Here is a 13568-nt window from a genome sequence, read left to right on the forward strand (position 1 = left end):
AAATGTAGGTTTCATTAGAGGATCTCGTCCCTCGACCTCTCCCACAGGGAACCCATTCTATTAACCCAGATCTATAATTGAGTTCTTCTTTTAAACATACATCGCTGACAGAGAGAGAAAGAGAGAGGCACTGGCAGGAGGTAAAATGGGAGTGATGGTCTGATCACTGCAGACGGTGAGAAAATATCACTGATAACATAATGAGTCTTTCTGACGACCGCATCTTCCTCAACAGCCTCATGTTTCTGTTGTTCCTGTCTGACGAAGAGCTCACTCAACATTTTCAGCTTCAAGGACTCAGAGAAATGCTCAGCCACAGAGTCATTTCATATCTTATTCTGACGTAGATTAACCTTGTGTAAGCAAGCACTATTATAGCCCTGCAATAATGCTGGAACTAATAATATTTAATCTGCCTGCTACTGCTAAATTAATTATTTATTTGGCCAATAAAGGCTAGAGGATAATATAAATTTCCAAATGTAAAGTTCAGAGTCAGTTAGTGTCCAAAAACCCGACCATAATCAGTTTACTACAATATAAGACAAATAAAAGCAACATCTTTGAGAAACAAAGAGCTTTCACCCTCAAAAGATTTTGCCAACTTTTTTTTTCTACAATTAATTACATTTTAATTAATTAATGTTCATCTTCAAATCATCATGAGAGCTCTATGTGCTACTAGCTACTGGTTTTCAATTGTTAATAGTAGTGTATTATTTAAAATTTTAAAAGACATCAAGTGATGACACTGATGACTGAAAACTGAAGCAAAAACAATACAGAATTTTTTTCACAACCTCACAATGTCTTACACAGTATAACTTCACCACTCATTACTGTAATTAAGCATTTGACAGCTAAAGCTGACAACCATACCTGTAAAGCACCATCAAGCTGAATATAACTGAAATAAGTGCTAATAGCTGCCGAAATTGTACCGCTCTGTGTCAACTTCAAAAAGCCATGTGTGCGTGGGTGAAAACATTGTCAAGCTGTAAAAGTCTGACACCATTGTTAGAAATCATCACCCATGCAGGTACTTTATAATGTTCCAGGACAATTATTTGCACTTAGAAGTGCAAATAACATAATTTATTCCTGGTCTGGCAATTTTGCAATGATGGAACTATGTCAACATGTTATCTGTTTAAGTACGAAAAGTTCACTATTCTCAAGGAAAATCTGTACATTGGAAATCGCCTTCTCTTCCTCCTTCCTTCTATAATTACGAGGCGACGTATGTTCCTCTCTCCTATATTTAAATGAGCAACTAGTTTGAAGCAGAGCTACCCTACAGTCCCACTGTGCAGGAACTGAGGTCGTAAGGCCATGAACTCATTAAAGAGATGACATGGTGGGGGTGGTGAGGCCCCGTAATTAAGAGCAGGGGCCCCCTGGGTGGAGTGGCATTTAAAGAGAGAATGTACAGGACAGAGTTAGGTATGGAGGAAAGGGAGACAATGGGAGAGAAATTCAGGGAGGAGAGAGTTACATGTACACCAAATATAGAAATATGGATGTTCAGAGAAAATAGACAGGAGATTATAGAGGTGTAGGATGCTGTCATCTGTGAAGAAACACACTTTCTGCTGGTCCCCAAAAATCAAGTAGAAAAGAAGACAAAGAGAAGAACTATTTTAAAAGCTTGTAAGCAGCCTGTGTTTAACATGTACATGAATATCAAATCTTAAATCAGCAATATAAAAAATATTATATAATGATAGTGGTGAAGGTAGCTGCAACAGCACACTGCGCTGACACGAGTTTATCAACAGAATAATAGTTAAAAGTGTCAAGTTCACAGTGAACTGTATGAATATGATTGGACAAACTGTAGATCAGCCAATCACGGCAAAGCAGCTGATGACACGTTTCCCTTTGAGCTAATGCAAATACAACTTCAGTGCTCTAGCTTAGGTAATAATGATGTTGTCCATTTGTTTGTAATGAAAACAGAAGAAGGCACATTCAGTTATATAAAATAGAAATAATATATTTCAATTCATTATCATGTGTTCTTTAAGTTCTAATTTTAAGGTTGTCTTTGTCCCAAACTGATATCGGAAGCTGAAAAAACACAGCCAGATCTTTAAAAAGTCATTTGGGCAGCCAGCTTGGCCCTTCAAGTGCTGTCTAAAACAGAAGCAAGACAAAAAACTGCGTGGCATTGCCAGTGAGAAAGAGAGCCAGAAGCATCAAGGTGAAAGATGGAAAAAAAAAAAAAAAAAAAGTGAGGTAGTTATAAGAAATAGAGTATAAATACTGCAGAGGCTTATCAGTTATACAGAACACACCACAGGAAGCCAAACAGCGAACACCGCCATTTCCTCTGGAGGCGGCTAACTAAGTGCGCTTGTCAGACTGAAAGGGCACTTTCCAGAGGGAGGTAAAGAAATGGCTGAGGGACTTAAAGTGGGGTTTTTGAGAGGATGAAGATGGCCTCCCGAGAGTACCCTTCAGAGAAAAAAGGGAAAAGATTTTGTTCCTTCAAAAGCGCAGAGAATAGATTTGCGTTTTAAGGATATAAATCGGAGAAAAGACACAACTTCTCAGCTCCTTGACAGAGTACCACTTAATGGCACTTCATGCTATTAGAGCAGATCAGAAAGTGAAGAGGACATTTCAAGAGAATTAACTGGAAGGGCACTGGGAGAGTGCTGACCTGCGCCAAGGCCGATAGTCCCCTCTTCTGTGATATGCAAATCTGCAAATGCAATCACTATGTTTGTCTAGTTATATTTTCAAAACTATAAGAATAATGTCTCAAATCTCAGCTGTTGTTCCAGTTCTTCCCTATAAACGACTCCATAATGACTGCTTACTGTGTTAAGTTTGACATTCGTATCCTGAAGGATTACTTATACCAAAGAATGTGGATTGTGATATGGAGTCATTGTATTTTTAGACTGGCCCACAGAGGTGTACTGGAAAAAAAGAATTCATGCCTGATGGCCAGTCCGCCACTGATGGCCTGTTTTGTCGCTTTTGAACTTCACTGCCATCTACTGGATTTTAAGATGTAGGGCAGAATATTGTTCCAAATGCCCTATTTTGCATTTTTTATGAAAGTAAAAAATGATTCATGAACTGTGATTTGGATCCACTCCAAAATATAACATGTTCTTACTTGGTTCATGCTACAATGAACAATGAACAATGAAAATCAGGCAAGTCGTTTTTCTGTAATCCTGCTGGCAAAGAAACAAATTGCACCAAAAACATAACCTTCTTTGGTTATTTTTTTTTAATTTTTTTTATCTCTTTAGACACAACCGTGTGTGTCTAAAATAGTGTATAGAGGATTTAATTCATTTGATATCAAAGAAAGTGGACCAATATACAACTCATACAGATCACACCACGGGAACACGTAATCAGAGTGTCTGAACACAAACAAGAGAAGCAAAAGTGAATTTAGATGGCTGTTATAAAAGGGCAATATTGTGGGACCCATTGTTTGCCAATATAAGGTTTATTTTCATGGTTTTCGTCATAGCAAGAAAACTAAAATTGTGTCTCACATAATGTAAGTTTTTGACCCCATGTCTGAAATTTGTAAGGATGTATTTTATTTAAAGACCAGTAGCTCTTTTTAGGCTGCTTCGGGCATCTAAATTAAACTATTAAAACAACACTTGACAATAAAGTGATGTGGTGAACTATTTACAGTAGAAAATGGTTGCTTAACACCAGCAGGCACATTTTAACATTGTTGTTTAATGTTTCATCAGCTGCCCATAGATCAATATTATAGTAGTTGTGCTGGGCAGTTTCAGGTGTTTAAGACACGTCTTTAAGTAACTACTACAGCGTCACGTATCTAGTATGAAGTCTGTTAAAATGTAAATACCAGATACATTCCTTTGTGTGAGTGTGTTATGTTACAGTACAACTGTCAAAACAGGAAAGGGAAGAGAGAAAAAGATGGAGGCTGCCCAACCGTAACACTGGTGTCGACAGGAGATGGAGGCTCACAGACTGGAAATGTCTCTGTGTCTTTCTCTACTCGCACTCATTCTCACTCATGCACAGGCTCACGATTAAAAATAATTAAATTATCTGTACTCACATCTGAGTCGGGTCCTTTATCAGCACCTGGACAGGAGAAAGTGACGAACTCATGGCAACGTTTGTGAACCACGAAACAACACACTGGGAAGAGAGAAAAAAAAAAAGAAGAGAAAAGTCATCAACATTCACTCTGTGTGCAAAATGAACATTCTGTAATCTAAAAAAGAAGAAAATCTTGAATCCTTTCTTTATTTCTGACCAGTAAACATATGTTTTGAGTAAGTCAGACATTCATTAATTTTGAAAATGATCATTATACAAAACAAGCTTAAATGCTTCTAATTACAGCTGAATCTTAGCCTAAAGTGAGCCAAGTCTGGCAGTCATATATGGGCCAGAACCAGCTCATATTTGGTCCTGTGGTATTAAATGCCATCATACCGTACTCATTAGGATGAAAAACACAGAGTGTATGATTCACAAAAATTAAGAGGTGAACTTCCTCACGATCATAGCTGACTGTGGTGAAGACAGATTCTACAACATGTGGAACACGTGATGTACATGTGTACGAGTGTACAAACCATTTTAATCAAGATCAAAGCACAATCCTAGCCCACTGTCATCATCAAATATCGACTCACTGTCAGCTACTTGAAAACTCAAAGTACGATTTGAATTGGGCATAAATGTCTTAGTTTAAGCTTTAGCTAAATTACAGATGATTTTAAGCAGAAGGCTTAATGGAAGCTGAGTTATTTAGCTTTTTCCAGGCTGCTGGAAGCAGCACTTATTAACTTATGAAAAGCTTCAGCAATGTACAGAGGGATTCTGTGCTTGTGCCTTAACACCCACACGCTCTTATTGTCTCTCCCGCACCATTGACTCATTGTCAGCCACTCTGCACTAGACATTTAGAAGGTGTTCTTATTCAATGTTGAATGTAACCTCATATTCATTTTACAGTATGTACCCAAAGTCTTCTTATTAGCAGAATTCCCACAAAGTTTGCTGTGTCAACATGTTAAAACATCTGAATATGCAGTACAAGTTTATATTGTTTATATTTTGCTCCCTCGGCACAGATTTGTTGAAAATAACAAATATACACATCACCACGCATGAAATATCAAAGGAATTCGACACAATCAGAACCCAAATGAGATGAAGAGCGTAACACGGCTCCACGTTTCCGCTTGGTAACAATCAGCGGTGCAGAAACATGTGAAAGCTTTGACGTGCAGCGAACCTGTCATCTCCACCCTGATCAATGTCAGCTCCACTGACAGGCAAGACGAACACGGGAGACTAAAAATATTTCACGATCACAGACACATACAGGCACATAGGATTGTGCCCTAGAGTATATTTACATATGTGCTGACTGAGAGACACAGAGATGTGCTAAAGGCACAGTACAACAAAGATTTTGATAATGGCAGCAGCCAAAAAAGTTTATTGAGCGACTGTTGGAAATAAAAAAAAAACATGTTTGAATCATCTTGTTTTACTGTGAAACAAAAGCACTCCATGTAATAGATTCATTATTCAACTTGTTAATTTTTTTGGATTGAGTTTCAGTAATTTTTCAAATAAAACAGATTTTCTTAATTTTTTTGTCTAATATCACACTAAACGGAACTTCTTTGCTTTTTGGGGTGTTGATTGGTCGGTTGGTTGATTGCTGAAAAACATTCTGATAATTTGAAGTCATTAAAGGGACATTATAAGCTGCCGATTTAAAATGACTTACTACTAAATTGGCACTTCATATTTTGTAGTACTGTATTTGTACAACTTATTTTACAGAAAGGGATGTATATGGTGACATGAGCATGAAGGAATTTGTAAACCACAAGTTTTGAATACAAATACACAAGTTTATTTTCCTCCTGCAGTTGTCTGATGCATTGTTTGTATCAGTGATGCAACACGTTCTCAGTCCCAATGCTTAAAATACTCAGGTTTTATCAAAGACGTTTATGTTTCCTTTAGCGGCAAAAGGTTTCTTATGTTTAGGCACCAAACACGATGTGATTATAGTTAAGAAAAGATCATGGTTTGGGTTATTAAAAAAAAGTCCACCTTAACTTTTGCCTTATCATGGACTCAAACACCAGGTGAAAGTCTTGGGTTTGTTTCATCCAACCACCCCCGATCTCTTCCCTCCTATGACTTTACTCCCTATATATTTCGTCACATGACCTTTTTCGACCCACCTCGTCACAAGCCATAAGGCATATGGTACCTTGTGCATATATTTTAGACACCAAAGGGCATTTTGTTCATATCTCTTTGACGCCACAGGCAGCATTTGACGCCCTGGAAATGAAAACGGTTTGAATTCTCACATCAATCTTGTTATTCTCCACTGTCTCATTTACATATTTGGAGACCTGTTCTTGTATAACTTTGAATAAAATACTTATCTATTGGCAATCCTGCACTGATCAGAGGGGTTACAATTAACACACAAAGACATTTTCTCCAACACACAGAAATCATGTGCACCTCAATGGTACTTCCCTCCCACGCATTATCCTCTCTTTGGTTACACCACCTACTCACTGCAATGATACTGTACACCACACACACACACGCACACACACACACACACACACACACACCACCCACCCATTCCAGTGATATCACAGATTGAATACACAACGAGAGAGGGTGGAGAGATAGCGGCACCGACAGAAATGGAGTGAGCTGTGTGCACATATTGCTTCAAGGCAACTGCGCTTTCGGAGTACTGCTACTGCCAAATCCCTAACCAAAACACACACACACACACACACACACACACACACACACACACACACACACACACACACACACACACACACACACACATACACACACACACGCGCGCACACACACACACACACACACACACACACACACACACACACACACACACACACACACACACATATACACAGAGCTCTGTCACTAAAATAGTACTGTAAACTATTCAACGCTGTGACCCTCGGGCCAAAACAATCCCCTCTCTGCAAAAATAGACCGTCAGACCTTAAATGTGCCCTCCTTTTCTCCCGTTAACCAAATTAATCAGTAATTATCTCCTTAATTATTTACATATCCATTCAGCTGACACTAAGCACCTACTGTATTCACATTGGTGGGAATTTAAAAGGACAAGTGACATAATCTAATCTCTCGAAGCCAGAACAGCTTGTTAAACTCAGAGAGTACTGTGGGTTTAAAATGAACCTGCATTCAGAGGCGGCAGCTCAAGTTCGTTTTCAATTTAGGTAGAAAAACCTAACTTCTGGCTTAATCCCACACAAACTTGATTAGGGATCAAATAAATCAGCCTTGTGTCTCTTGTAGACTTTTCCAATTTCATCAGACAGACGAGATCAAATTCTGACGGTCAAACGAGTCATTTTGCAGCAGTTGTGATGCTCAAAACAATTCATTCACCATTTTACAGCTGCTTCCTGTCAATACTCTCACTGACAGAAGGGGAGACAAACATTCCCCTCTGAAGGTATAATTACAGTACTTATATACAGGACATGTACTCTGTTCCATTTTACCACAAATGAAGAAATGCTGACACACTATGTCCTTGTTTTTGAATTCCCGAGTAGATTAAAGTACAGTATATAATGAGGCAATGTTCTGCTTTCTTGGCAAGTAAATCTATTTTCGACGATACTCTGCTAACATTTATAGAACCTCTAAATTCAAAGATAATTTAGCAGAAGTTAATGTGCACGAACACACCTCCAACACTCCTCTTCCTATTATACTGTATGTCTATAAAAGCCTTTCTGCCCTGCATGCTGGTTTCTTCCCATTTTTGGTGCCCCACCCTGCCTTCTTCTTTTTTCTCTCAGTCTTTCCTCGTAGGGTTCAATGGGGGGTATGATAAGCCCAAAAGACATGCTAGATCCTTCCCCACACCAAAGCCATCATCCTTCTCCTCTATTGCCATCTGTCAGTCCCTAATAAATTCCATACTCCTCTATAATAAATAATTATTTTCACATCTAAGTTGACGGTGCGGCCTCCACCAGTAAGAAACCAAGAAGAAGCACTTTCTTAGCATTAAACAACATCCGCTCCCAAACGTTCTGGCGTCCTTCTCTGACTAGAACCTGGATTAAACTGGTGTCCCTCTGGTTAACAGCTGTTCCCGACTAAAATCCTCCCTTTATCCTCCTCCCCCTCTCCTCCCCTCTGGCCTCTTCGTGCCCTCTCTTTACTGATCGCAGCCTGACACTCCTGTAGCTGGCACCCTGCCCATGCGCCTTCATTATTCATCGTATCCATAAATTATCCATGGTAAACACACACACAGGCGCACATACACAAACAGTTTAATGTACGTACTACCCACTGTTTTCTCTTTCCACCTATCTCCTTCTCTTTTCCTGTCACCATCTCCGCGTCTCTCACCAGTTTGTTACATCACTACGGCTTATGTTACAGCAGAGGTAGAAACCTGTAGAGTCAGTCCAAGCATTAAATTACAAGCTGGAGTTGGCACCTCAAAAATGTGCTAAAAGACTATTTTCACTGCAGTTAGACTACGACCTGTCCAGGGTGTACATAAGGCATGGACGAGTACACTAAGGAGGATAAATTGACCTTCTGTAGCACCCAACAACAAAACATACACAATCATTTTTCAATCATCAGCCTCACAACTGCTTTGTGTTAATCTTGTTTCTGTAGATAAAACCAGCTCCAGCCTGAATCTTATCTCAGTTACTCAGTGATTCTGTGAAACGTGTTGCTGCTGTACAAGTGTCAACTTGTTCTCATGTTGTCCTCAAAAGACATGATTTTTTTCCCAGGAGAGGGCAAGTCACTGCATGCACAATCACATCAGTTGTCCACATAATTTTCTCCTTCACTTAAAAGGAAACTGAAAGGCAAACTTACATTGATACAATGTGATTTTTAGAGCAGAGACAGATTACTCATTTTACCAGTCGGTAAACTGATTTGATTGATTGGCAACTACTTTGATAATTAATTAATCACTTCCCATTTTTCATCCCAAATGCCCTGGCCTCTTAAATGCGAGGATTTGCTGCATTTGTTTGGAACACAATTGAATATTTTTTTGTGTTGGACTGAATTTGAAGGTGCCATCTTGGGTTCCAGAAAATCATAATGAGCATTTTTTTCCCCACTTTTTTTCTGAAAATGTACAAGCTAACCATTGATTAATCTAAAAGAAAATAATCAAGAGATTAATCTATAACAAAAACAATCATGAGTTTTAGCCCCGGTGATTTGATTCACTAATTGCTTTCATGGAAGTTCAGTTCTTTATCTAATCCTGAGTCATAAAATGAACTGCTGGAGGCCAAAAGGAATTCCCGTGCAATATTGTTTTTGAAATGATAATATTTAATCATGAGCGAACAAATGACAAAAAGAAAGTAAAGCTTTTGTATTAGTAACCAATGATTTAGACAGTCGGTACAATGTTCAGCGCAGTTATACTGCCATGTGGCAAGTTTCTATCTTCATTCTACCCTTCACTAGCAGTGCAACTTGTCTCTCTCACACACACACGCGCACGCACACACACACTACACACACACACACACAGTTACTGTTACTACCATTTGAAACTTGTTTTTGCAGCCACATCTCTTTGAAGTGTCCCACGTTGCCCCGATCTCTCTGCAACAGTCACATGATGTCATTATGTAAAGGGTTGTTGTCAATCAATATCATCTTCCCATCAGGCTCTCTGCATATCAATACAATGTGAAAAGGGGGGTGTGTGTGTGTGTGTGTGTGTGTGTGTGTGTGTGTGTGTGTGTGTGTGTGTGTGTGTGTGTGTGTGTGTGTGTGTGTGTGTGTGTGTGTGTGTGTGTGTGTGTGTGTGTGTGGTGGTGGTGGTAGTGCAGGTGGTGTCCATGTACTGTATGTGTGTGGGGGGGGATACAGACTGAACTCAAAATCTTAAAAAGTACTAAATTGCAAGCAGTTTCATTGTTTGACCAAATATGAAACATTAGCTTCAAAGACTGAACCTGTATGTCCAGAGGACTACTTCAGTTAATTTTTTTTAAATAATTTCCTAAGCCTCTCCTCTCCTCTCCTCTCCTCTCCTCTCCTCTCCTCTCCTCTCCCACTTGTTCAGGGAATATTCAGTATGAAAATGTTGGCAGAACACTGATGTTGTACACAGCCTTTCCCTCTAATGAGCTGCCAATGTGTGTGTGCTTGTGCATTTGTTTGTGTGCGTGCGAGACGCAGTGGCATGCTGTACAGTGATGTCCCAGATTTAGATGCTGTCAGATTCAGTAGCTGCAGGTTCACTGCTGCAACACACGGAGTGACGGAGATCTCTGGTTACGCCTATTTATTCATCTACAGAGGTAATATGTCACTTATAGTTCTTCATGTGCACACAGACAGACATGCAGTGTTTAACTGGTTGAATGACTGCTGTAAATGACAGATGTTTGATCAGTAATTGCAACAAATACAAACCCGTTTTGTGTGACTAAGCTAGATCATTTGCATTTTTATATTTCTGGCAATTCCACTATTATATATTGAAATAAAGACAAGTGGTGGATGGAAACACAGGGCTTAGGTTGCTCTAGCCTTCAGCCAAAAGTCAACTGATATCATTACAAATAAATTAAATTAATATGTTTGATGGAACTATTTCCACATCTTCATATTTCCCTTGGCCGACCCACATGTCTAAACTTTCTTTGAGATTCAGAAGCCATAATACTTCCAACCAAGGTAACTAAATGATGTTAAGAGCTCAACAAGATGGTTTTTAGACCCAGAACCTTGCTTTGTGTAATGTTTAACATTTGATATGAATGTCTGGTTTTCTGACTGACACGATAAGCTTGCTATATACAGTACATGACAATTTGACTGCTATTCTGACTGCCTGATTGACGGACTTTGCTGATTCGACTACATCCCATCCTCTCCCTGACTGCAGCCTGGCAGACCTGGCACAGAGTGGAAACAGCGTGGAGAGAGGTCTAGGTGAGCTAGACGACTACTGCTTTTTCTGTTTCTCGCTCCTCCTACTGTCTCCGAGAAGAGGAAACATCCTGATGGGTGGGGGTGAAAGACTCAAAGAAGAGGCCGAGCAAACAGGAAGAAGACGAGCAGAAGAAGCGCAAGACGATAAAGAATCAAAAAGCGAGAGGAAGAAAGTCAATAATCTGAACAAAAACACACCATTCACCCTGGGTGCCTCCCCTCGTGTCTGTATGTGTATGTGTGGAAAGGCTTATATAAGGGGGATGAACAGCCTACGCCAATGTATAAATACCCACGATGCCGCTGGTGGAGCAGGGAGAAGGGTCAGAGTGAGTCAGCACACCCATATCACTCCTCCTCTTTCTCTCTCCCTTCCATCAATCCATCCTCTATTCTTCTCCTCTATTCTCCTCCTCCGTCTCTGCAACGATCATTTTTCATGTTGTTACACAGAAACACAGAGGATTTCACTTGGCAGGCAAACTGTGACCTCCAGTTGGTGATGAGCATAAGACAAGTGATGGTGTAAACAAAACAAAACAATCAATTACACTTTCACAAAAGCACTCTTTCAAGTTGTGCTTTTTTGATGCCAAGGTTTTCTGAAGATCAGTCATACTGAAAAACATTTGAGGTTATAGACTGATTCTCTCCATAGTTCATATATTCTTTGTGTTTCTGTGGCTGACAACAGAGTCCATCTGTTCTTTAAGTGGTCTTGCTGTGTTTTTAATTTGAGTAGCCTGTCGCCCGCCGCAGTGTCTCAGGACACTCTCAGTACTGTTAGCTGACACTGAGAGCTCACAAGCAGTTTGTTCATTTGTGGTGGTGTCATCTTTAGTTTTGTCGATTAGCGACTAGCTATATTTACAGAGACTATGCTAGGTCAGGAATTCAAATCTGACATGAAGATGACCCAGATGTTCACGACAGTTCAGCTGACTACACACGAGGAGTCAGCTTTCAAGTACTGTTACCGGCTCGCCTCGACTTTCTCTTTTGGTTTTTCAAAACTTGTATATTGAAACTTGTGCAGGTACCTGGTACTATCTGTGGTATAACCTCAGCTGAGTCGATAGTAAGATGAAACAGCGGACCACTGATTGATCAGAATCACTGTACCACCGCATGCACAACACAAAACATCCTCTCGAAAACTCGGCGGTATTCGCTAGATGTTTACCTGCTCTGTTTATAGCGTCTGAAATGCGTGGGGTGAGCTACAGTGCTTCTTTTCTCTTTTTAGCCAAGCTAGCAATTCTTATTAATCACTGGACTACTCAACTAATGACAACCTCCCATGGTTAATTGAGGTGGTGCAGATGTTCCTGTTTGGTTGTCACGAAATGATCCAGCGAGCGTGTGCGCCGTACGGAAGATGATGCCATGGCAGTTTCATACAATTTGCATTGAGGGGTTATTATCTGCCCCGTGACCCTGTTCAGGATAAAGCGAATATAGATAATGGATGGATGGATGGATGGATGGATGGATGGATGGATGGATGGATGGATGGATGGATGGATGGATGGATGAATGGATGGGTTATTATCTGCCCCGTGACCCTGTTCAGGATAAAGTGAATATAGATAATGGATGGATGGATGGATGGATGGATGGATGGATGGATGGATGGATGGATGGATGGATGGATGGATGGATGAATGGATGGGTTATTATCTGCGGTGGAAAATTAAATGCAGAAAACTGGAACCAAAAGCGAGTAGAGTCGAGAAGAGAAGATTCCATACCAGCAGTGGAAAATGAACCAACGCCAACCTCCTAACAATCCAACTAACAATCCAATTCAATGAAGAATTTGGATTTGCAGGAAGCCACAAAGATTAGGGAAGAAGTAACTGTACCTTTACAGAAAAAAACACGAGTGTCCAATGGTTTCCTCATGTGATCACGTGTGAAATGTTTACCACATGTCGCAACATGATAACACGGGGAAACTATGTGGGCATTGTTCACGTGTGTATGTGGTCACGAGTTTTTGCATATGAATTTCATGCTGTTTCTCTGTAAGGGAAATGTGTAAAATACAATGTACCAGTGCAAAAATATAGTTTATCTGACATACTTTTTCAGTCTGTGTGATAAATATTTTCTGTAAAACAGAACATCAATAATCTTTGTATGGATTTCACTGTTTATTTCTGTTCAAAATTATGGACAAGAAATGTCATCAACACAGGAAATGTCTCTTAAGCAGATAGGGACTGCTGATTAAGTAGCTGATCAGTTAAAGACACCAAAGAACACAATTCAAATATCCGCACTTGTGGTAAGAGGATACCTCATAACACTTTCAGACTTATTTACCATCATTTAATTGTATGTTATCCATTTTAATAGTTTAAGAAAAAAAAAGTGTGACAACACAATAAAACTGCTTTTTCAGGAGACATGACAGTCTGGCTGGCTTCACACTCCGTTCGATTTCAGTTTCAGCTCTGTGCCAGCGCTGTGAAAGTTCTGGCACACAAAGATTTTAAATGGTCCAGCTAACATCTCCACCCTTATCCTGTCTCTCT

At 39.8% G+C, this 13568-nt stretch overlaps 1 protein-coding gene across 2 annotated transcripts in view; it reads right to left on the reverse strand.

The window, feature by feature from the left end:
• LOC138198344 (protein kinase C beta type-like) overlaps positions 1-13568 on the reverse strand; it is a 99540-nt gene that overhangs the window by 65675 nt on the left and 20297 nt on the right. For both annotated transcript variants that reach the window (XM_069149715.1, XM_069149714.1), the window contains exon 3: positions 4073-4155. In XM_069149715.1, the coding sequence (XP_069005816.1) occupies positions 4073-4155 (83 nt within the window). The remainder of the gene's footprint in view (positions 1-4072; positions 4156-13568) is intronic.

The sequence above is a fragment of the Embiotoca jacksoni genome, unplaced genomic scaffold (assembly GCF_022577435.1).
Source record: "Embiotoca jacksoni isolate LCO1_2020_lvr unplaced genomic scaffold, fEmbJac1.0.p SCAF_15, whole genome shotgun sequence".
NCBI lineage: Eukaryota > Metazoa > Chordata > Actinopteri > Embiotocidae > Embiotoca > Embiotoca jacksoni.